Raw genomic sequence first — 27,043 nt, forward strand, 5'->3', positions numbered from 1 at the left:
GTCCCCAAGGTATTCAGTTTGGTTTCTATAGGTATGATTGACGCCGTGACATGACGCAACATGGATGTATCACTAGTATATGAAAACTGTCTGTAAAACCGAAATTTCGAAAAACTGTGTGAACGAAAATGCAAAGTAAAAAATGGTAAATAGCACGAATTCCTTGGTAGGAGACAGAGTACCAAGTTTTGCAGCGGCAATAGTTGAAGTTTTCGGAATAATTTTTCTGAATACTGTTGTTTTATTTGTTTCGTACAAGATTCCAGCATTGTCCAGAAATCAACTGCATATATTTTATACTTTCCTTGGAGTGTCGGACTTATTAAATGGCGTATGGCTACTCCTAACTTCATTCAGTTTTTACTTTGTGGACGCTGATTTGTTTCATAACTATTACATATGTTTGTTTAAAACTGTATTTGGAAACGCTCAGCTGGTTACGACTGGATATTTACTTTTGTTGCTTACATTTGTGAAATGTTTTTCGATAATTTCTCCATTGAAAAGTCTTCAATATGTCAGCCGGGAAATGGCTATTTGTTCGTCTGCTGGAGTGTGGGTTTTCTCTTATACAATTATTTTAGTCCCGTCAATCATATGGCGCCGTGACGGAACTTATTATCCAGAAGAAGAATGCGATTTAATCATGGTGTATAACGACAATCTTGGAAAATGGGTAATTTTAGGATTATTTCTCAGTGGAACATTTTATATCGTTTTGCTCATATTGAATTCTTTAATTGTAGTGAAAATATTCAAAAGAAACAGTAAGGTTGGATTTGAAAAAGTGCAAGTCTTAGATAATGGCCCTTCTGTTTCGGATTCTGATGGTGCAGAGGACGATGGGAAAATTTCCACATCACCAAAGCAGGTTGTGTACAGTTTGAAACTTGAAAGCAAGGATATTGGAGAACCAAGAAGTGGACAGAAAGTACCAAAGAGAACAGCATCAAAAAGGAAACGAAAGTCGAATTCGTACGACTTCAGAAAAACGAAAAATTTTAAGGCCTACCTGACAGTTCTCATGCATGTAGGATTTAAATTTCTTTGCGGACTCCCAGCAGCCATATGTATCACAAACAAACAATTAAAACCTATCTATATCAGTGATAGAAGAGTGAGATTTGGATGTTATATGTTAATGTGTATGACTTCACTGATAAATCCCATACTAACTTTACTTCGACTGCCAGTATTTAATACAACGCTAAAAAAACTATGTAAAAAGATCTTTACAACAAAATGAAGACTGAAGAATAATGCATAGATCATACTTTTTGTCATTAGAATTTATCTAAAAGTAGGGAGATGAGGTATCAGAAACTGATTGAATTTTCAGAAATTAGTTGTTTGTAGCTTGGACGTGGTTAGAATACAAAAGTATGCAGTATGCTTAAAAGCAATGAACTAAGGGCACAAATAATATGATAGACACAAAGCACAACAAATAGCATATAATATAAAAATATTTTGTGGGGTAAATGGTATTTGCAATCTAAGTTTTTGAGATTTGCAAAAATTCAAACTGACATAAGGACAAATAGGCTAATAGGGAAATGATCTTTTATATCAGCTAGATATTCCCAAGATGGGAGGGATGTACATGCAAAGTATGTCCCAATAACTGTGGGATATATAATAATGTACAATTATCGCAAATATTAAAGTCTACAAGGAAGCACACTGTTAATTCCATAATTTTAGGAAATACGGATGAGTAGACTATTTGTGACATCATCGAAACGTGCTCATATTAAACTCATATAATATTTTTGTCCTTCCAGAGCTTCTCATATCATAACCAGTTTTTGTTAGTGTATTTCTGCTACTCAGTTTTCTCTGTTAAGTATTGTGCACTTATGTTTGTATTTTTGTTGTTTTTCTTTTATAATCAATGGCGCAAGTTACTCATTTGATTTTCTAATGATACGTTCGCCATAGTGCTGATGTTATTATTATTTATTAATTTATGTGATTGCAATATTTATCAATTATAAAATATTTAAAATTAAAATCTGTATTCAGATTGATGTCATGATTATTTTTATATTTTTTTCCCTCTACTTTTTGTATTTGATAAAGACATTTAGTTATTTACTATGTAAATGTATTTTTAGTATTTGATAAATATATAATATTCTAAATGTTAAAGTTCTGTTATAGTTATTAAATCGCTGTACATTATCTAAATATGCTTTGTTTATTATAAAAACCGGGCTTCCAAAATTCGTTTTTTTATTCACCAGGCTTGCAATTTTTTTCACTACAAATCTAAATCCTTTTTAAAACTCCGGTCAAAAGATACATATAGTCCTGAATATCCAAGAAATATTTGCCACTGGACGTTAAACAACCAATCAATAAGTCATACATCATCATGTATAATCTTCATTGTTCTGTTCGCAAAATACACAATATAAAAAATGAAGACGCGGTATGATTGCCAATACCGACAGTGCAAGGGCTATATAGCTAGTCAGGATCGTTAAAAACTTCTATTTGTTGATTGCCAATGAGACAATCCTCCATAAGAGACCAAAATGACACCGAAATTTACAACTATAGGTCACCGTACGGTCTTTAATAACAATGAGCAAAGCCCATACCGCATAGTCAGCTATTTAAAAGACCCCGATATGACAATGTAAAACATTTCAAACGAGAAAACTACCGGACAAGTTGATCTATAATGAGTCAAGTGAGCTATTCTCATCACTTGGTGTCTGTCGTCATCGTCTGTTAATTTTTTACTAACACAATTATGGCGCAATTAAGAGCACGTTTGATCACAATAATAGTTAGGGTAGGAAGCCAAAACCGCGACTTCCAACATGACTGACAAGGTTGAAATTTGGACTTTGTGATAAAATGTTAGGTTTGTCGTTTATCTTGAAAATCGCTGTGTATAGAGAAAGATATAGCATTGGCAGACATATTTACAATGCTTTATATCTTAATCATCTCATTGAACATTAAAATCGCTCATAATGTCGCTTGGTATTATACAGCTGCTCCTCTTTTATTCATCACTTTTCTATCATTTATAGATATTAATCTTCATTTATCTTCATTCTAAACATCAACAAACTTTAAAAAAACGTGTTTCAAAACATTCAAAGGAAAGTAAGAAAAATGAAGATTTTCTACAAATATGTAACGAAGCCTTAATTTTAGTTGCTTCTCTTTTTATTTTGAACTGTTACTTAAAATTCACTATTTTGACTAATGTCGACTTTATTTGTGTTAGACATTTTATTTGAAAATTTAGTTTCTGTTTTAGTTTTTCTTATCCATTGTAACTTTAAGCTGGTTCCTAGCACTACACGGAGATAACTCTTTTGAAATTTTTATATTTTTGTTAATATATTTTTGTTAAAGGGTCAAAGTAAATACTTTGTCAAAATTTTATGAAAATGAAATTAGCCAAATTAATTTTAGTGAAAGTGTTGGGTATCACCTTAAGTGGCATGTTTTGATTTGTTAATTCGAAATTGAGCGACACGTTTCGATCTGTTATCTAATTAGTGAATATTTTTACCTATGTTCTTAATTATCATAATCAGATTATTAATTCACATTTATTCTTTCAAGTTTTATTTACAGTAAAATCTTTGACAATGATAAATATTAATAATAGTTATCAAAGGTACCAGGATTATAATTTAGTACGCCAAACGAGCGTTTCGTCTTCATATCGAAACGTGTATAAAGCCAAACAAGTACAAAGTTGAAGAGCATTGAGGGTCAAAATTTCCAAAAAAATACGACTAATGTAATCTATGCCTAGATAGTAAGATTATTTTTTTTTGTTATGTTTATTCTTGACATATTTCCACGAACGAAATTAAGTTAATAAGTGTTTCTCGTTTCTCATTTTTTATATAGATTAGATCGTTGGTTTTCCCGTTTGCATGTTTTTACACCAGTAATTTTTGGGGGACTTTTATAGCTATTGGATGTGAACCAAGGCACCGTATTGAAGACCGTATTTGACCTATAATGGTTTACTTTTACAAATTGTGAATTGGATGGAGAGTTTTCTCATTGGCAGCCATGCCAGATCTTCTTGTAACTTATAAAACGATAACATATTTAAACGTTATACTAATTCGTCGAAGGACATGTGGAAATATCCGTCCAAATTAGTTAAGGTGGTACCTAACACTTGAACTAAAATTAATTTGGCTCGTTTAATTTTCTTAAAATTTTGACGAAGAATTTACTTTGACCTTTTGACAAAAATATAAAAATTTCAAAAAATTTGAACCAACCGTTTAATCAGAAAAATTACACTGGTTATATAGTAGTTTGACAAAAACTTATTTTGATCATTGAGAAGCTTAATATTCCCGTAAAAACACAACGTCATTAAAACGTTCTGCTGATTTTACAGAGTTATCTCCCTGTAGTGTTAGGTACCACCTTAAGTAGTTTATAAATATCAGCCCAGGACTAAAAAATTACACTGAACACTATCCACCGGAATTAAAAGTAATCCATTCTGCGTTATTAAATTATTCATCGCGAGTTCCATTCCTATCAGTTATTTTTCATTAGAGTTTCAGACCCAGAGTTGTCATTGTCATTCAGAGTTTTCGTTCATTTTGTGATCATGTGCATCACATAGTGTCAGTATTAAGAGGTCACTCTGTCAGGCTCTTGTTAGAAAACTTAAACAGGTCAATATTCTTCAAGTATGTCATACTTCAAAATGTGACATTTTTCTACCTAAAGTGAGGAATAAATCTCATGTTAACAATTGTTTCCCTGAAAATTTCTCTATTTTTTAATCTGTACAACAATTGCATGCAAATAAACTGAAAAAATCTAATTCATTTGCGTTCAGTAGTTTCTTGATACATTTTTGGAGGTGTATACTGTGGTTTCAGGATACATATTTTGTGGTGTATTGTTGTTTCAAAATACATATGTGGCTTCAACGATTTAATGGCGTAATAACGGAAAGGTTACAATTATATTTACCAGCAGTAGACGAGTTCGCTCTGTCCCGTTTAATTCCGAGACTGGGTTGTTCTAATGAATAAAATAAAAACTGGAGGAAAGAACCGTTTGAATGATGTTAATGATATAATGTAAAGCGTCCAGTGTCAAATATTACATGTAAATATCTGGACGAAACACGTTAAAAGATTTTGAATATATGTGTTCCAGACAGACATGCGAGTCATCCTAGCTAACATGACATACTATTCCGGCTTCGAGCAGAGCAGTTGTTGCTCTTGCTGACTCCATAAACTCATCGGTTTTCTTATCCTTTGCTACGGTAGATTTTTGTATTCTTGTCTTCCGTATTTGATTATGTGCTTTGTTTGTGTGACTTTTAGATGGTACGTCTTTGTTGACATATTTTCTTCTTTTTTTGTAGTGATTAAGATTATAAAGCCATGAGTTTTCTCGTTTGAATTGTTTTACATTTGTCATATCGGGGCTTTTTATAGCTGACTATGTGGTATTGGCTTTGCTCATTGTTGAAGGTCTTGTGGTAACTTATAGTTGTCCATTTCTGTGCTATTTGATCTCTTATTGAGAGTTGTCTCATTTGCATCATACCACAACTTCTTCCATTTTTATATATAAAACACAATGTCGACTTTTTTTGCCATTTTTACCTATTATGTCTGTTTGTTTTGTTCACACACCATTGTCAATATAATGGATTTATTTGTGATTGTCATACAGTGTAAAAGAAGAGGGACGAAAGATACCAAAGGGACAGTCAAACTCGTAAATCTAAAACAAACTGACAACGCCATGGCTAAAAAGGTTTAGCTAGCTATAAAACCAGGTTAAATCCACCATTTTACAGAAAATGCCTTTACCAAGTCAGGAATATTGCTGTTGTTATCCATTCTTTTTGGTGTGTTTGAGCTTTACTTTTTGCTATTTCTTAAGGAATTTCTTGTAATTTTACTTTTTTTGTATTGTTTGTATGTTGTTTGGTACAATACATTGTCTTTACACTAAATCAATTGGAGGTTGGATGTGTACGGATTCATTACTTAGTCTAAGATGCATGATTTTTTTATTAGTTGTTAGTGGTTTTGAATTAGCTGTCAGTTAAGTGGGAGTACTCTAAGATCTGTTCCTAGTGTCCTTTTGATGTTGGGATGTACAAGTACCCGGCCACGTCCTCATGTATTTTTGTCCATCTGATGAGTTCAGCGTTCTTCAACTGATATTTACAGTTCGTTTTTATGTTGTACTGTTATAACACTGTCCCAGGTTATTAGAGGGTTGGGATCCCGCTAACACGTTTAACCCCGCAACATTTTGTATGTATGTGCCTGTGCAAATTAAGTCAGGAGCCTATAATGAAGTGGTTGTCGTTTGTTTATGTGTTACATTTTTGTTTTTCGTTCATTTTTTTCAATAAATAAGGCTGTTAGATTTCTTGTTTGATTTAGTTTACATTATCATTTCGGGGCCTTTTGTATCTGGCTATGCGTAATTTCTGTGTCATTTTGGTCTCTTGCGGAGAGTTGTTTTATTGACAATCATACCACATCTTCTATTATTATATTTACAATAAGAACTACATTTTACTCATTCTACAACGGCTATTTTTAAACTATATATAACCTTTCTTTCAATTTTAAAGTTTTTATTTTGTTATTTTTATATTACCATCTTTATTATCATTTCCCCCCTTCTTTTCAATGACTAGTTAATATACATGTATCCTCATATTGCAATTTATTCCTATAGTGATTATTGTGATTACATTGCGTCATTATACACTACTGCTACATGTCCGTGAATATTGATAGTCTTAAAAAGATGGGTAAAGTCAAGTACATGTACTAGCATAAATTTGAATATAAACTGATAACTATATATGTACCAGTGATATCGTATCGTGATGGCTTTACGGAATTTTCTCAGAAGAAACAGAAGAAAATTGATTATATTTTTAACTCCGCTACTTTTATCACCTCTTCCTTTGGTCGTAAACACACAGGTAGGAAATGTTGTTTTTTTCTGCTGATACTTCGAATGTTTTTAATATAGATATTTTGGGGACAGGCCACTTTCTTATTCGCCTTCCCCTTTTCTCTCCAAAATCCGTAATCAGAAGTACGTTTCCTACTAATTCACAGTTAGAAGTACATGTATTACAATATGTCCAAGTTGCAAACTTGTTCTGTCTTATTTGAATAATTTTCAAATTAAATTTTGAATCAAATTATCGCTCTGACCTTGTGGCTTGGCAAACAATTCATTGACATTGATTCGACCTTTCAATGTGTTTTCAATAACAACTGGATGGGCACGAATTGGACTATATATAAAAAGAAGATGTGGTATGATTGCCAATGAGACAACTATCCACATAAGATGTAGACTGGATTCCTGTTCCTTCTCGATCTTGCTCTGAAATTAATCGCCCCTAGCTCTGAAATTAATCGGCCCCTAGCTCTGAAATTAATCGATCCTAGCTCTCTGGATTTTGTAGAAGATCTTCTTGGTTAGTATATAGTTTTCGACCGAAGTGGCATTTTTTTATTGTTTGGCTTTTCTTCGTTATTCGTTTTTTTTGTAATGGTGTTGCCAATTTACGTTGGATTTTTTTCCCGTGCGCATACCCTTACAATAAGGATATATGGTATGAATTTTAGTAAACCAACTATCTATCGTACACCTACAACCTTCAACAATAAGCAAAACATACCGAAAAGTAAGCTTTTAAAAGGCCCAAATTAACAATTTGTACAACAATTTAACCAAAAAATAAATAAGTTGGATATCATTTTTTTTTCTGTTTCAGTCCAATTCAAAGCGTTTAAAAGGCTTAAAACCAAAAAGGACCTCCATACGATCTTTGATATTGAAAGTAGTTTTGAATTTTTGTCTTTATATATAGTTCAAAAATATCTGTGGTTTTCCGTTGCACTATATTAACAAAACAAAAACAAATAATTTCAGGATCAATATGCAGCATTTTTCTAAATTAATTAATGATTTTAAAACCATTTAAAAGCACTATTTATAATTGTGCTAACAAGATGAAATTTTTTCACATTTTGTTTAAGTTTAATTTCAATATTTGTTATATTTTCTATAAATTGCACTAACGATAAGGGAACCATCATTTAACTTTAAAAAAAAGGGGGGGGGTAATAATTTTTTTTATCCTGATCCCCAATTTGATACAGATGTCAGGCAGATGATATTCTGAATTCAAATTTTCTCCAAACATGATAGTGTTAAGTTTTGAAAAAACATAATTTGATTGAATGCGTTGAAAAACTGAAAAAGGTACTGTTATGTAGGAGCAAATAAAAATATGTTAAATCAATCTTACCAACGGTGCAATTTGGGAAATACAATTAGCTGTCCTGTGTTCTGGTATTGATATTCAACAGACCATCATTTTTTGCCTTTGTATGTATGAGGTGCGCATGTGTTGTTAAACTGTATGAAGTAAATTAATTTTTTTCGAAGATTTAGCGATTTTCTGTTTTTAATATTATAAGATATACCTTTTGAGGTTTAGAGATTTCATAGTAATGTCATATTTTACAGGAAGCAAGATGTGGGTATGGACTTCTGTTAATGGCTGTACTATGGATGACGGAAGCCATTCCTATATCTGTCACAGCAATGCTACCAATCATTCTGTTTCCAATGATGGGAGTTAGCAAGGTTAAAGATTTAGCTGCGAAATATATTTCGGTAATACATGTATTTGATTTATTCAGATAGTCTATAACAAAATTCTTTTAACCTTTTAAACACACATCAAATGATGTAAATAAAATTGAGAATGAAAATGGAGAATATGTCAAAGAGACGACAACCCGACCAAAGAGCAGATGTCAGGCGAATGCCACCAATGTGTCCTCAACGAGCGAGAAAATCCGTACCCAGATGTGGGCCTCAGCTGGCCCCTAAATAAAACAGATATGTTATGTTTGTCTATTGGCAAAAATGAGGGTCTTAATAGGATTTACAAGATATAGAATTATTAACACACAAAAATTAAAGAATAGAGAATAATAGAGTGCTAAATATAAAGAAAAGAGAAGAGATGTAATAACGGAAAATATCTGAAAAAATCATAAAAGAAGACATATCATTCAAACCCTCGCCATTATTTTATGTTTTTAGACGTCTGTGGTTAAAGAATAATTTTGTAGAGGTAAACATTTTGAAACTCCTTTTTCTACTCTCCTGACAATATAATATGTTAAATGTTAAACGATTACCAATAAGAGGAATTTCTATAGACCAAATAACAAACATGTGAACCACTGACAGGTTACCCGTACGCTATCCGCCAACGGCAAAACTTATATCGTATAAAAAAATTCGAATGTTATTCTACGCAGCAAATCTCATATCGTACGCCAAGTTTTAAATTTCCATTTAAATTGAAATAGAGTTAATAGACACAATCGTGATCAAACATGTTTTAATTAGTTAAAATAGTAATCATATTTATCAATTTAATTACCAATACTTTTTTGGTTTCATGTGTAACAGAACTATTTTTTGTAAGAGTAAATAATTCATTATTGTCATCAAATTCAATATAAAATGAACCATCTGCTGCCTTTCTACAACATAATTTCATAATCAATCCATAATTTATTCGATATCCGTGGACTGAAACGTTGCCTGTTTGTTGTAAGGGACGAAGAAGTACATGGCCACGCCCGGCTAGAATTGGGACGTAAAATATGATACCCATGTGTTTAGAAATTCTTTCTCGAAAGAAAAATCTTCTGTAAAGTCAGTGCGTTGGTGGTCCGTTGCAAATCTAAGATGTGTGCTTCGTGTAATTAATACTAATTTATATAAAAGATTTTAATTTCCGTTTGATATGCAGTCGGTTGGTTTCCCGGATGTCACGACAATTGCTTATTTCTGAAAAATCTCCGCTTTCCAACATTTAGAACTATCTTCAATGATAACATGATATATGTCAGCAGTATTTAATAAATGCGGACTTTGCACAATGCGAAATTCAATCTAATTAAAATATTGATCTCTGATTACGTTATACTCATAAACGCTCCGAAATTCTCATTAACAATTGGTTTTAATAAATAAATAAATTTCTTTTTTATCTGTATATTTATTTTCCATTCGCTAAATAATTATCCTAAACATTGAATACCATGCTATTTTAGGGTACAATATTTGTATTCCTGGGTGGAATGTCGGTAGCAGTATGTATAGAAAAATGGAATATCCATAGAAGATTTGCTCTCAAGCTGCTCTTACTTCTAGGAACATCTACCAAATGGTAACTTATAAAAACAATGTGGTATGATTGCCAAGAGACAAATATCCACAAAAGACCAAAATGACACAGACATTAACAAGTATAATAGGTCACCGTACGGCCTTCAACAACTTAATTCGTTTTCTTATTTTAATTGATAAATTTCAGATTAAAAAAAGTATGTCATCGTTTCCATACGAATGAACGCATTTTAAAGTTTGCTTCTATAACTGTAAATTAAGTCGCATTCTTTCAGATTGCTTCCCTTAAAAAAATACCGGCGTATAACCCAAAAGGGACATATAACACTCATAAGTACAAGATAAACGGATAACGATATGGCAAAAATAAAACGACAAAAAAAACAAAAATCAAATTATTTTTCAATTTGTAACAAAGAAAACTGAAAACTGAGCGCACGTGTATGACCATAGCCACGTTTTGATCTCAACTGCTCCAGAAAAGTAAAGAAAATCATCTCCACATAGGACACCGACATGTTGCTCAAAGTGATAATTCGGCGTTAAGAATTAGGATAATAACTTTTAGAACATTGATAAACATTTCTGATTGCTGTGTTTGTTTTGTTGTTTTTTTGTTGGTGACAATAATACTTTGCTTTATATATATTTTTTAACTGTTAATGTTTTGGAAATATCTATGTCTGTTGGCACATTTTTATTTTGAAGGCTAACATTTGGATTCATGGTTACTACGGCGTTTATGTCTATGTGGGTCAGCAACACAGCAACAACATCCATGATGATTCCGATTGGTCAGGCTGTCCTGGTTGAACTTGTTAGAGCACGTAAAGGCAAATCTATCGACCAAGAGGAGAAAGATATAGGTTAATTTCTTGTAATATTTTCCCTTTTAGTAAATTTCCATGGAAATAAATTCAGTATACGGAATATTTATATTCGGACTACCAATCTGAAGGACAAAATTCACCAAATCTCTTTTTTCTTGAGGATATATATTATGCCAACAATATTAGTTACGTATGGTATGTAAATGACATAAATGGGGTCAGTAAATTCCATATGGGGTGAGAGCGAAGCTCGAATCCCCATATGGAATTTACTGACCCCATATTTATCGTATTAGGTCACTAACACACCGTGGAACGACTTTATCTTACCGACTATCTTCACATGTGGTATTTTGACTAGCGGCCTATCAAAGTGATCAAGTCTTCAAAACGTGGTATTAAGATCCTACTTCCATTTGTCTTTAAATACCAAAAAAAAAACAATAACAACAATAAGAACTCTTAAGTTTAAATATTTTTTTTGTGAATTTATTTCAATAGTTCATTACATGTATCGTTTCTTCGTCTGTTCAGACTTTCAAAATTCTCTTTTTTTTGTTTTGAAAGGGAAGTAACTGCGTTGTGCTAACAATAACAACTTGTTGACCCCAATTATGTTCATGAATTTTATTTTAACCTTTCATTATCAATTTCTTCGTCTGTTTAATCATTTCAATTTTTTTCTCAACACCGTGTTGTGTTTATAAAGGGTTGTAGCATCTTTTTTTGTGTTTTAAAAAGGGAAGTAACTACTTACTAACCCCGGCCATATGGTAACTAACAATGTACAGTAACCAACCCTATATTTTTTTGGACACCCAATATCAATTTAAAATATACATAGTCACCACTTGTATTTCCTTTAACCAATCATATCTCTATAAATCTATGGAAGGTAAGATAATAACAATTACATTTCATTGCAGGCAGTTACTTAACATAATATAATATATTTGGCAATAGTTATCAGAGGTACCAGGATTATAATTTAGTACGCCAGACGCGCGTTTCGTCTACATAAGACTCTACAGTGACGCTCATATCAAAATATTTATAAAGCCAAACAGGTACAAAGTTGAAGAGCATTGAGGATCCGAAATTTCAAATAATTGTGCCAAATACGGTTAAAATAATCTATGCCTCGACAAGAAATACCTTATCATAATGTATGTTAAACAATACCAAAAATCCAACATTTACAGAACCTGTTTGTGTAACAGGAAAGAGCTTTTCTTTTTTTTCAACACCGATCAACTAGATATTGTTAATTAATAGATCTGTTATATTATTAACACTAGACTGATTTTACTTACTCATCATAGATGCCAAGCTTCAATTTTTTGTTCACCTGACGCTTTTTGTTTACAAAAGACTCATCAGTAACACTCAAATAAAGAATGTGAAAAGGTACAAGTAAAATAAGAAGTTTAAGAGAATTGAGTACCCGATATTCCGAAAAGTTTTTTTCAAAAACAGCTAAGGTAATCTTAAATACTACGAAGTACCATGACGTTATGAAATTTGAATAGAAAAGATCGTAATTCTCATCGCTTATTTTCGTTGCTGTCAAAAGTTACTGTCTCTGAGATGGTGCTATTTTATTAACAAAGTATCCGTGGAAAAAATTGCTGAAATTGAAACCATTGTGCAATTAAATATCATATTTTCAGGTGAACCAAGGGACGAAAAGATTGATAATTTAGAAGAAAGTGAAAGGTAACTAGTATGATTCAGACATTAACTTTTTAAAACAGAAAAACCTTTGTTATCGCCAGTATTGTAGATAATCTTTTAATGTTTTTTGAGGTAAAAATGTTCAAAAATCCAGCAGTTTGATATGTTGATGCTTATATTTATTGTCTTTTTTTCAACCTAAAAATTTAAACACAATATCACGGACCATAAGAAGCATATCAAATTCGAATTAAACAGTGGTCAACTGTAGTTTAAGTGGTTTTTTTCTGCACAGGGTATATAAATAAACGTAACAGTAGTATACCGCTGTTCTATACTCATGATTCGATTTAACAAAAACAAATACGACTGAGTTACAAACCAAGACCGAAAGGAACACATCAACTATAAGAGGAAAAGGAACAACAGAAAAACTGAGCTACACCAAAAGAAAATGCCAACATACATAACAACTGCCATGGTCCGGCCTTGGAACATGGAATTTGAAAATGCAGGTTTAACCTGGCTGTTTTGCTAGCTAAACCTTCCGCTTATATGGCAATAATAAATATACCGCTAAGATGACATCACTACGTAAAGTGATTACATATAGTTCTTTTTTTTATAAAAGTTATCATTTATATCCTTCATTTGTATAATGAAAATTTCGTTTTCATTTAAAGTAGATCAAAATACTACTGTATATTGAAAATGAAAATTTATTACAGTAAAATGAAGTTGTTAAAGAGCACTGACGATAGCGACACATTTGAATTTGAAAAGTTAGACACTGAATCAAAGGACCTTTGTAAATTGGTATGCCTCTGTATTTGTTACTCGGCTAATTGTGGAGGCATTGGGACTTTAACTGGAACTGGACCTAATCTAGTGCTCAAGGGACAACTCGATCAGTAATTATAAACCAATGTTTGTCGTTGTGGTAATTTTATCACAATCTGTAATATCCTAAATTCATCCATAACCTTCATCACATATATTTTTAACCTTTTCCTAACTAACTTATATTCACTATATTGTTGACCTATAACAGTAACTATAAACCAAAGTTTGTCGTTGTGACAATTTTATTACAATCTATTATATCCTTACTTGCTGAATTTATACCAAACCCGCACCCAAAATTAATCCCTAACCCACACCTGGCCTTGAAGGCATAAAACTTTGCTCGGTGCTCCAAGCACAAAAATCATGCTCGAAACATGAAATCCAGCAATTTGATTGGTTGATTTTCGAGTCTGAGTACAAAATTCATGCTCGAAAGTTTTATGACCGTGAGGCCTGATATACTTCAACAACTTCCTACCTTATTTTTACTTATATGTTTGATTATACCAAAACATTAACTCTGACCATTTAACAACTAATATCTTATTAATTCGGTAATAAGGAATTGAGAATATTTACCCAAAATATTGATTAAAAAAGAAATGAAACTGTAGTATAACCAATGTGTCTGTTAATGTGCATGTTTGTTTACCTAAAATGATCAAGCAACATACTATCTAATTTTGAACTTGTCGGCCACTGTTAGTTGTAACGCCGTACTTTCAACGGTATGTTCTGATTAGGTTGTTTATTTGTTTTGTTTGTTGTTTTTTTTTGCTTTTTGTTTGTTTGTTTGAATTTATTAATTTAGAACATATCTACTTCCCTTCTTTTTAAACCAAAATTGACTCTGAGCCTGTAGACCAATTTCCATGTCTTAGATACATATGATTTATTGAAAACATGTTGTGTTAGCATGTAACACAACATAATAAACTCGAGGGGTCTAAGTATTTCAACTATAGTGTATCACATGCATGATAAGTTACGATGAGCTGAGTTTGACTCCAATGCGTACTTACTAGGCTAGTCAATTTTTATGTAAACAAAATCTATATTTATTTTGGTTGAAAGAATTGCCTGAAAGAAATGCATGCATGAAATAACTGTGTTCTCGGTCCAAATAGCAAAAAGCGAAGAAAGTGGAATTAAACACAACAGAATCTTTTAATCAATCATATCTAACTTTCTTTTCTAAGACTTTCACTACAATGGCTTCCTTTAACGGGTTTAACGATAACTGGAATAAGGTGACTTAATAAGGGAGATGATGTTTTCCATGTAGAGATCCTGACTACGTGAAATACCATTTGATATCCGCGGCCCATTACTGAGAAAGATAACAATGAACACAGAGTACGTACACTATCCTTAAGATGTAATGAAACAAAACATGTTAGGAGTATGGATTACTAATAACTAACTTAAATGGTAGCTCCCTTCAGAAAAGGGTACACATGTATATTGTCATCAAAACTAGAAATGTTAATATATTTTGACTGAGCTCCGCACGATTGTTACTACAGTATTTTGTAGTACTGTCATATTATACACTTGATAAATTATGTGATCATTGTTTATTTAAATAAGTTATGTGTTTGTTCTATTTATTTCCAACTTTTCATTTAGATTGGCAGGTGGAAGTTCCGGTATAACATTTGCCACATGGTTTATATTTGGGTTTCCTATAACGATAGTCAGCGTTTTAATAAATTGGGTTGTTCTACAGATTATGTTCTTTGGATGGAGGTTAGTTAGTATTAAGCGGAGCAAAATCATGTTAACGCACACACATTGTTTGTGGCCTCTTTTCGCATAAGTATTTGACGACAGCGAGATTCCTCCAAACAACCACAGGGATTTGTTACTGTTTGCCGGGTTTTCTATCCATGGGAACCCGGCAAATGGTAATAAACACCTGTTTATGAAATTACAAAGTGGTTGTGATTTTTTTTTTATATTTAAGTCTACAAATATAAAATAATACATTAGTTTAATGATTAATTGTACCTTAAATTGACCGAAAATGATGGAAAGACGACATATTATGGGTAAAGAATGATCTCGTTGAAAAGAGTCATATTATTCGAAGTAGTATGATGATTTTTTTTGCGATGTAGAACGGAGGTTACATGCAGAGGAATAAATGTTCGAACTCAAATACACATCAAGTTTTAAATCAAGTGAAATATTTTAGGTATAAATGCTAGCTACATTAAACACACGATGCTGTCTGTTTCCATTATTTGGAAAAAAAAAAACAACAGCGCAGACTTTGAAAAAAAATCCAGGTTCGCAAACAACTCAATAAAATTAATTACAACATATTTGAAAAGTTCAGTCTAACAACTTACAACTCCTATTAGCCCCATGTGTTTCATATGACGCCTTTGAAAACAAACATGACAAAGTAAAATCAGAAAAAACACAGAACTCCGAGGAAAAGTCAAAACGAAGAGTCTCGAACCAATGGCAAAACCAAAAGCTCGAATACATCAAAACATATGGATACCAACATACAACTGTCTTTTTCCTGACTTGGTACAGGCATCTTCATACGAGAAGTTCATAATTCATTTGAAAAATACGATAAATTCAATTGTTTAAAAATACATTAGATTCATTAATGTTTGGTTTCAAACCGGTTTTGTTCACATTTTATAACATTTGTTAATTTAAGGGCCCTATTCACAAAAGCCAAAACAAGTGAAAATCCCGAAAGAATCAAAATGGTTCTGCAAAAGCAATATGAAAATCTCGGAGAAATAAAGTAAGTAATAAAATGAAGAATAGAAATTGGAAATGTGTTAAAGAGACAATAACCCGTCCAAAAAGAAGATAACAGCCAATGGCCACCAATGGGTCTTCAATGCAGGGAGATAATCTCGAGGACGGAGGCGTGCTTCAGTTGGCCCCTACACAAACATGTGTACTAGTTTAGTAAAAATGGACGTCATATTAAACTCCACAACATATAAATACTACTCACGTATTGAGGGGGGTAGGAGGGGTCCGGATCCCGAAATCCCGGGCGTAAAAACACTAAATCCCGAGGTCCCGAAATTAAATAATGTAAATCCCGGCATCCCGAAATCCGAAAAAAAGAATTCCCGGATCCCGAAAGGGTCAATCCCGAAATCCCGAGCGTAAAAACAGCCGATCCCGGAGTCCCGATAAAGGTCCTATCCCCCCTCACGTATGTATATGAGATATCATGAATTAGTGTTAGTACGTTAAAAAGATACCAAGATTCGAGTGTATTTCTAAAAAAAAGAATTACAAATTTTGCAAAGGAGAAGTCATATCAATAGGTTACTTCTTACAAAAATAATCATGCATAATCTTATGTAAATTTTAGCTAGCCTAGATACAAAGCATATTGCAATAACGCTTTTGGATTTCACTGATCTTTTTATAGTATTTAAGATATAATTCATGCAAACCATAGATTTGTTGGACATTTTGATACAGTTTTGGCCGTTAAATTCGAATTTAAGTTTTACGCGGTTTTTTTTACTTGTGATTTAGATCGTGACAGATTGAATATACCAATCGTGCTATTTAGTTATTTAGTTCGTAATACGCCCGTTTCCACACTTCGTCTCGACTAAGGTATATATGATATAATGAGAAGTTTTCATAAATGATTTTGATTCTTCTGTTTGCCTTCTTTCGATTTTTCCAAGTCTTGTTTGATTTATAATCATTTTATTGTAAAATTTCTTTTTTGTAGTTTTGCACAGAAAGCGGTTTGTGTCCATTTTGTAATGCTTGTGTTGTTGTGGTTTTCATTAGAACCAGAGTTTGTTCCTGGATGGGGACATTTCTTTAAGAAGGGGTATGTGTATTAGAGTAACATATAAAGGCAACAGTAGTATACCGATGTTCAAAACTCACAAATTGATTTTGAGCAAAATGCAAAACTCATAAATTGATTTGGAGTAAAACGCTTCTCAGTTTATACCAAAAGACCATTATAAATCATCCATTGTAAGTACTTAAATTGAGAATGGAAATTTGGAGTGTATAAAAACCCGACCAAATTACAGACAACAGCCGAAGGCAACCAATGGGTCTTCAACACAGCGAGAAAACCCCGGACTTTCGCTGACACCTTATCAAAAATGTGTACTAGTTCAGTAGAATGGGCGTAATACTAAGCACCAAAACATATAAATGAATTGAAATAAAAAGTCATACAAGACTAGCAATAACCAGAAATTGCTGACTTGGCACAGGCGCAAAAAATAAACTTTCCTCTGTGACCGAGTGGTCTAATAAAGTTATATACTGTATTAATAGCCTGTCATCCCTGAGGTTAAGAGTTCGAAACCTACACATAGTAGGTGTGTTCCACTCCAACTTTATTTGACTAGGATTCAAATTTTCCTGCAGAAGGCCGGTGATTCTTCCGGTTTACTCCACCAATAAAAACTATTTGGTTGCACAAACATGTAAAAAATAGATATAAACTTAATATAAAACGTTTTCGTTTTCAATAAAATACAAAACGTTGATAATCTGTGCAGAAGTTTCTACTTCAAAGCTTTATATAAAAAAAGAAAGAGATTCCAAACTAATTAATTTAAGGATGAAAAGAAAATGATTACAAGGTAGCTTCTGAATGCAGATCGACATCGGTGTTTTTTTTAGGAATAACAACCTTCGTGGAATAAAGTTAACTTTTACTATGTATTTGTTATTTTCAGATATATTTAGCATCCTTTGCAATTTTATGTGTTATTCTTTTGCAAAATGTGTTGTATTATTTTATCATTTGCTTTTTTCTTTAGTTATTTTGTGTTGCAATATGTTATCTTTTTCTATTTGTGTATAGGTACGTTTCAGATGCAGTACCAGGAATGATAATAGCTACTAGCTTGTTTATTTTTCCTTCTAGAAGGCGATCTAAAACAGAGACAGGTATATATTACTACTTCCACAGTTCTATTAAATTATTTCATAATTCTTGGCATCTCTCGTTCGTAATGCTATTCGAAATTATATTCAAATATATTTTTCCAGACAATGCGTTTGCCAAAACCAATATGAAAGATATTTCATGTAACACACTTGACTTTTTGATCGGTGAATATCAATTTTCTACATGTGAATGTGCAATTTTAAAAATACTCATGGAATATGGAAACTGTCTTAATTCGCTAAGTTAACATCCAGCCAGCCAGAAAGATTAGAAACAAGACCAAATTAATCATTGCTTAATTTAAGTTATCTCCCTTTAACGTGTCTATAATTTTAGTACATGGTTAATTTGTTTTAGGTGAGGACGATACAAATGAAATACCACCACTTCTAGACTGGCAAACATTCGTGCAAAAAATACCATGGGGAGTTACACTTCTACTGGGTGGTGGATTTGCTCTTGCTTTCGCATGTCAAGTATGAAAAATATTTTTAATATATATAGATATTGTCTTCTGATATTTCAAATATGTATCAGGTATGTAAATTCTACGACAAACTCTTTTATTATACTGTGGATTCATTCATATTCGTTAGATACCAATTTTCATGGATCTCGTGGGTACTAGGGAACCACGAATTTAAATGTTCTACGAATTTCAAATCTTCTGAAATAATGTATGCAAACCTTGTGCAAAGACCACGTAATTAAATATCCACGAATATGCAAGTTTTCTTCAAACCACGAAAATTATTATCCACGAAAATAAATCAATCCGCAGAAAATTAGTGAGGTAAATGGTGTTTAGAGACAGTAGAAGTCCGCCTCCGGGCGCGGGATGTTTTTCTAATGTAGAAAAACATAAATTAAAAAACAAACAACTAATCAATCAACTAACCAATCATTTTATTTGTCTGTCATGTTACAAATACTATAAACACGGAGGTTTACATGATATGCGCATGTGTGAAATAAAATGTCGACAATTTTTTCGCTCCTCAAATTTTGAATTTCAAAATGGATTATGATGTGTTTATATGTGGTTTTGACAAAAACATTTAATTCATTCTGGTGGAAAATAAATAGACAGTCTTTATGAATCCAAAGAAAAGTGATAAACCAAAAAGGAAAAGGAATAAATCAAACGGACAGAACACAGGTGGTGAGAAACCAAATAAAAGGAAATCGAATAGTACTCACACTGATAGTAATAGTGTAACCAAAAGTGTAAACAAAAGTAAGAATCTTAAATCTACTGACAACCCAATTAAACCTGTGTCAATAATGTCGATACAAAGTACTCCTGTTCACGAATCTCCAATGGTCGAACATAATAGAAATTATCAGCAATTCCATAACATTCAGAATCCAAACTTCTTGCAAACCTCGCCAACACCATCAACCCTAGGCTTTTTTCCTGGTACCCCTCAAAATACTTACATGCAGCCAATGATGCACTCGAATATGAACCCAGCTGTCATAGATAACGGAGGGAAAATTGATCTTTTAACCCAAAAAGTAGACATGATATGTGAGAAAATATCAAACATTGACAAACTTACCGAAAAACTTAACAAATTTGATAAAACGATAAACAGTATGGTTAAAGGTATCGAGAGTATCAATAAACGAGTCGACGAGGTTGAAAAAGGTTTGAACTTTATCAATGCAGAATTCGAAAATAACAAAAAGGATGTCCGAGAAGTAAAAAAAAACCTGACAGAGATCCGCTCTGAAAATGAAGAAGCAACCAAAACTATTGATAAACTACGAACAGATTTCGAAGATCTCAACGAAAGACAACTAGATCTCCAAACTAGGTCGATGAGGGAAAATTTGATTTTTACGGGTATCCCAATGTATGACGAGTCTGAAGAGTCGGAGGAAACAGAGAAAATTATCGAAAATTTTATGACAGTGGAATTAAAAATGGAATCATTACCGAAATTTCATCGTGCTCAACGTTTCGTTAAAAAATTCACCGAAAAAAAATCCTGACGGTTCTATTAAATTTTTTACTAAACCAATAGTATGTAGATTTGTAAATTTCAAGCAACGAGAACTCGTACGGAAAGCAGCTAGAGAATTAAAAGACACAAAATACGGCATAAACGAACAGTTTCCGAAGGAAATAAACGACCATAGGAAGGCACTGTGGCCCCACTTTCAAGAGGCACGTCGTCAAAGGAAAAAAGCTTTCTTCAAGAAGGACCGCTTATTTATTGAAGGGAACTAATTTACACCAAAAGACACCACTAAAGAAATGGACACTAGCGATAGACAGACACGTTCACGCCACCAATACAACGATCAAGGAGCTCGACCGAGAGAATTCAACCAGTCGAAATTTTTACAACCCGGTGGGGGACCCCGAAAAGGACAGAACTAGGAATACCGTGGAGGATTGAAAAGTACCGTTAGAAATGATCAGTGTAAACAAACTAGCGACCTTCACTCTTGTTCATTACCTGTAAATAAAGATATTGATGTTCACAACAAAACTATTGAAATCCTTTCATTAAATGTATGTGGTATAAAAACAAAACTTTTGTATCCTGAATTTAAGTCATTATTAGATAACCATGATATTGTATGTTTAACAGAAACAAAACTAGATAATGTAGACGAAATAGATTGTGATAATTTCATTTTTCATTATAAAAACAGAAAGAAGCTAGCAAATCACAAATCTGGTGGTATTGCTTTGGGTTTTAAAAAATACTTAGACAAGTATATTAAATATATTCAGTCAGACTGCCAATTTGTACTTTGGTTTAGTATAGACAAAAAAGTTTTAGATTTACCAAAAGATGCTATTTTTGGAATTATATATCCCACCGATAAATATTTCATATACATCAGAAGATGCATTTACTGAAATTGAATTTGAATTACAAAATTTTTGTAGTAAAACAAACTATATTACTATGCTTGGTGATTTTAATAGTCGCACGGGAAATTTGTCTGATTTTTATAATATTGATAAAGATAGTTCTTTTGAAAATAATTTCACAGATTATAATGAATTAAGTGATGTTGATGTTTTAGATGAACTTGGTATACCAAGACTGAGAAATAGTATAGATACTGTAGTAAATGGGTATGGAAGAAAATTTATTGATTTTTGTAAAAATAACAGAATGTTTATTCTTAACGGTAGACTGGAAGAAAACAAAACAGTTAGTCCAACTAGTAGAAATTCTAGCGTTATTGACTATGCGTTGAGTTCTACTCATTTTTTATAAAACATTTGTAAACTTGAAGTGTTAAATTTTTGTAAACTATTTTCAGATGTACACTCTCCTTTGTCTCTTCAATTGTATACAAATAATGACATACAAGACAAATTGTTAACAGAAACACTTTGTTGTGGTGACGAAAGAGTAAATAAATGGAAAAATGAAAAATGTAATGAGTATAAGAACAATATAGATAGAAATAAGGTTGATGATATATGTAATAGATTGTCTGCATATGTAAATGATGTAAATAATGTTACTAAATATGATATGAATAACATTGTTACTGATATTTGTGATACTTTAACCGAATCTGCCAAGGCAACATTCGGAACTTCGATTTTTAATAAAACTATGTTTAAGTGCTCAAAGAACCAGTTTAGTAAAGACTGGTACAATAAAGATTGTAAAAAAGCGCAACGAGAATTTAGAAAATCTCAGAGGTTATACAAACATTATGAGTCGAACATTTTTATAGAACGACTTAGACAAAGTAAATTGCATTATAAAAACGTTATGGATGTTAATATCAAGAATCATAATACTGAAATGAGTAAAAAGATGAAGGGATTGAAAACAAAAAATCCCAAAGAATTTTGGAAATTGTTCAATAGAGGTAGAAAAAGAGAGAAAAGCAATATTTCACTGCAAAATTTATTTGATTTTTTCAAGGACTTAAACAAAAATAAGTTCGAAAATGAGTTTTTGATAGAAAACGATGAAAATTCTGATACAGTAAATGAAAATTTGAATTGTCCAATAACCCGGGAGGAAATTTTGAAAGCTGTAAAAAAAGCTAAAAATAATAAATCACCGGGTGAACCCAAGTAGTTAATGAATATATTGCTTCTTCTCTTGATTGTATGGTTGATATTTATGTATATTTATTTAATATTGTATTTGATACGGGAATCTTGCCTGAGGCTTGGCTTATTGGAAATGTAATACCTATTTTCAAAAACAAGGGGAGTAAATTAGACGCCAAAAATTATAGACCGATTACACTTTTGTCTTGTCTTGAGAAAGTTTTCACGTCAATTTTTAACGACAGACTTGGGGATTTTATTGAAAATTATAACATCTTAAACGAAAACCAAGCAGGTTTCCGGCAAGGTTATTCCACAACAGATCATGTTTTTTCATTACATGCTTTATTTGAATTATTGCGGGTGAAAAAGAAGAAATTATTTTGTGTATTTGTCGACTTCGAAAAAACTTTTGATTTTATCCATCGAAACTCATTATTTTTTAAACTGATATTAAACCATGTGAACGGAAAATTTCTAAGAATCATTAAAAATATGTATGATGATGTCAAATCTAAAATTGTTCATAATTCAGAAGTTTCTGATATTTTTGCTTGTGAAACAGGAGTTAGACAAGGGGAAAACCTTTCTCCTTTGCTTTCCTCCCTCTATCTAAATGATTTACAAGAATTTTTAGAAAACTCTAATATTGAAGGAATACAGTCTGTAACAAAAGATATTGAAAATGAACTTTTTGTATATTTTAAATTTTTTCTGTTATTGTATGCTGATGATACAAGACTACTTTCTGAACCTAGCCATGATTTACAATGTATGTTGGACAAATTTTCAAAGTATTGCAAACAATGGAAATTGAAAAATAATATAAATAAAACGAAAATTATGATATTCTCAAAAGGTAGAATACCTAGAAACTTATTATTTAATATAGATGGAAATGAAATTGAGATAGTCAGTAGTTATACATATCTTGGTATTGTATTTTCTAGAAGTGGCTCATTTCTTTCCACCAGAAAATATCTTCGTGACCAGGCGATTAAAGCAATGTATGCTGTGATAAAAAAATCCAGATTAAATAACTTGTCGATCGAGTGCCAACTCGATATGTTTGATAAGGCTATTGTTCCTATACTAACTTATGGGTGTGAGATATGGGGATTCGAAAATTTAGATATTCTTGAGAGAGTTTATTTGCGTTTTTGCAAACATATATTGAGGTTAAACAATTCGACCCCCAATTTTATGGTCTATGGGGAATTGGGAAGATGTCCCATTTCTGTTACCGTCAAGTCACGTATGATTAATTTTTGTTGTCGTTTACAAGAAGGAAATGAGAGCAAAATATCATGTTTATTATATAAGCTGTTATATGTAAATTTTAATAACTATGGTTATGATAGTAAATGGATATTATATATAAAGAAAATTTTTGATGACTGTGGAATGTCAAATATATGGCAAAGTCACAACTTATTTGAGAAACGTTGGGTTGTATTGAGTGTTCAGCAAAGATTAAGAGATCAGTTCATTCAAGAATGGTCAACAGAAATGAACACTTCGCCCAAGGGGCTGTGTTATAGATTGTACAAAAATGTTTATAAATTTGAACACTATTTATCAGTTCTACCATTTAATTTATTAATAACCTTATGTAAATTTAGATGTGGGAATAACCGTTTGCCCATTGAGACGGGAAGGTGGCGCAACATACCAGGATCTGAAAGATTGTGTCACCTTTGTGGCTCAGCTGACATTGGTGATGAATACCATTATATCATGTCTTGTAATTATTTCAAAGATGAAAGATGCAAATACTTACCTCATTATTGTATTAAAAATATAAATGTTATCAAATTCAAACAAGTATGTTCAACCCAAAATATTGTTGAACTTGAGAAACTTTGTAGATTTATTAAATCTATTTCTGTGAAAGTCTATCCTCCTGGTTAATACAACTATATGTATATTTATCATTTGTGTAAATATTTATCATATTAATTTTGTATTTCACACTTGCTATATCTTATATATGTTATATATATTATTGTAATATCTTCTCTGTAACTATGTATTTGGTTTATGAGAATAAAGATCATTCATTCATTCACAAAATAAGAACAACCAACATCATTTCTGGAAAGCTGCAAATGCAATAGGAAATAATAACTAAATATTGATTAGTCATACCGACAACCAAAAGAAAAACTTGAATCGTTTACATTTAAATTATTGTCTATAATGATATAAATTGAATGTGCATGCTCTGATGAATTATTTAAAACCATTTATCTACGTCTATTCGGAGCAAATACGAGCTTTTCATTTGATGAATATCATTTCATCTTTGCTGGTGATCTTTATTTTACAAAACATCAGATTTGATAAACAATGTTTCCATTTTAAAGGAATCTGGATTATCACTTTGGTTAGGTGCGCAGCTGTCGGTGTTTCGAGACGTACCTGTTTGGATTATGATATTTATAATATGCCTTATTGTTTCCTTGACAACCGAGGTTATAAGTAATACAGCTACATGTACTATTGTACTTCCTGTATTGGCAAACATGGTAAGTTCAGGTCAAGTTCATTTATTTTTTAATGGTGCTTTTATTTATCAAATTGACTAATTGTTTGTATACATATTGTAACAATGATCACTCTGTAATAAAAAGGACAATGTTTTCTCTTGTATTAGAGATTTTTTCAGAGTAACATAAAAGTACCATTTTTAATGACGTCAGTCAACCAGCAATCAATCAATCCATTTTGATTACAGAGATAACATTTTGTTTGCATATTTCTCGTGAAGACCGTTTGAAATGGAGTTAACGATATAACAATAAAGAGTTGGGGACTGATTGCCATAAAGACAACCATCTTCCAAAAACGAATAACTTGAATGTAAGCAACCATAGGTCCCCTATCGGCCTTAAGCAATGAACAATATCCGTACCGCTAAAAGAACAATAAAATAATATGAACTTATTATATAATTTGATAAAAAAAAAAAAAAAATCAATTTAGCACTATCTAGCCCTTAATTATTCAAAAGCATACTTGAATTATGCGCATACGAGAAAGGATGACCATGTGCGTAGCCTTTACCAATCATATTGATTGAATATGATTGATTTAAATTAGAATTGAATTGAACTATTCCTTTATTTAAAAAAAACAGCCTCTTGGATATCTCATGTAAATATTAACATGCTTAATATACCAATTGTTGAAGTTGTAGTTATCTGGTAAAATAAGTTAAATGATATTGTTGTATACAGGCTGCTGGCATACATCTCCATCCGACATATTTAATGTTGCCTGCATCTGTCGCCTGCTCATTTGCTTTCATGTTGCCTGTAGCCACACCACCAAATACCATAGCATTTTCATACGGATATCTTAAAGTTACTGATATGGTAAGTTAAGTCTAGAATTTTATTATCTTACTTAGATCTTCTATCATGCAATGACGTGTTTGATACTAGAACCAGAACCCTACAATTTAATTAAAATATAGTATTGAAGCAGTGTTATTATGAATATGGAATTGCCTGAAAACATCTGATTATACTCTTTAAATGCTAATGTCAGTAAATGCATTGTATATAAGCGAATCTCTCTTAGTCATTTATGGTGAAATTAGTTTGAATTAAGCTAAACGAACCTCACTATAAAAGCAATGCATTGTTCCATGGTTAAAATTAGCAACTAGAATAACATATAATTAATGTGCCAATTACGAAACGTGTGTTCAGAATTACTTTTAATCTTGAAAATGCCCAAAATGAAATATACAATGAGCCATCAATATATCATAATCTTTATAATCATTTATAAATCTATCAACGGTATAACAAAGAAACGTATGTTTAATTGAATGCATTACAAAGAACCGACTTCGACAAATTTAACTAATTCTGATGTCGTACACGTAAAAAGACAATATAAAAGTTGGTAACACATCCACGAGGACACACGAAACAAAAAACAACATTAAACAGGAACATATATATAGTTTTATGTTTGATAATTAATATCCCGATCAAACAAATCAAACACTTCCTCAAATTGTTATTTTTTCTTGTCTTTTTTTCAAATTTTAGATGAAGGTTGGAGTTTTTTTAAACTTTATTTGTGTGATAATTGTGACTGTGGCCATCAATACCTATGGAGCAGCATTCTTTAATCTATATGAGTATCCAGACTGGAAGCTTCTCTCAGATCAAACAATGAATATTAATACAACCAACACTAATTCTACATTGTTACAATAATTTCTTGTAATACAAGTGCCTTTATGTTTGAGATATTTAAATAATTAAAGATTAGCGAGTTGCTTTTTTGTTATCATTGTAGTGCTATACACAATATTTCATGGCTTTGTCTTGCAAGATATATGTTTACTATGTTAGCAGTTCTTGTCTAGTCGTTTTTAAGTTATATCTGCTTACATGAAGCACACCTTTCGTAATAGTATTCATTACTAAATATTAATACTTGTAATTTCCCAATTTCTACCATCAAATCGAACTT

At 31.9% G+C, this 27,043-nt stretch overlaps 1 protein-coding gene across 1 annotated transcript; it reads left to right on the forward strand.

Moving 5' to 3' along the window:
- Window positions 1-6,879: 6,879 nt before the first annotated feature.
- LOC134680939 (Na(+)/citrate cotransporter-like) lies at window positions 6,880-26,791 on the forward strand. Its single transcript, XM_063540253.1, has 14 exons — window positions 6,880-6,979; window positions 8,545-8,694; window positions 10,155-10,270; window positions 10,939-11,096; window positions 12,731-12,776; window positions 13,463-13,645; window positions 15,210-15,329; window positions 16,261-16,350; window positions 17,314-17,418; window positions 18,418-18,503; window positions 18,862-18,980; window positions 24,916-25,077; window positions 25,789-25,926; window positions 26,614-26,791. The coding sequence occupies exons 1-14, from the start codon at window positions 6,881-6,883 to the stop codon at window positions 26,782-26,784; spliced, it is 1,743 nt and encodes a 580-aa protein (XP_063396323.1). The 5' UTR covers window position 6,880; the 3' UTR covers window positions 26,785-26,791.
- Window positions 26,792-27,043: the final 252 nt, after the last annotated feature.

This window comes from Mytilus trossulus, chromosome 8 (assembly GCF_036588685.1).
Source record: "Mytilus trossulus isolate FHL-02 chromosome 8, PNRI_Mtr1.1.1.hap1, whole genome shotgun sequence".
NCBI classification, from domain to species: Eukaryota; Metazoa; Mollusca; class Bivalvia; order Mytilida; family Mytilidae; genus Mytilus; species Mytilus trossulus.

Coding starts and splice junctions, on each gene's coding strand:
- LOC134680939 (XM_063540253.1), top strand. CDS start 6,881: ATGGCTTTACGGAATTTTCTCAGAAGAAACAGAAGAAAATTGATTATA. Junction 12,777..13,462: donor AATTTAGAAGAAAGTGAAAG/GTAACTAGTATG, acceptor AATTTATTACAG/TAAAATGAAGTTGTTAAAGA. Junction 18,504..18,861: donor GCGATCTAAAACAGAGACAG/GTATATATTACT, acceptor AATTTGTTTTAG/GTGAGGACGATACAAATGAA.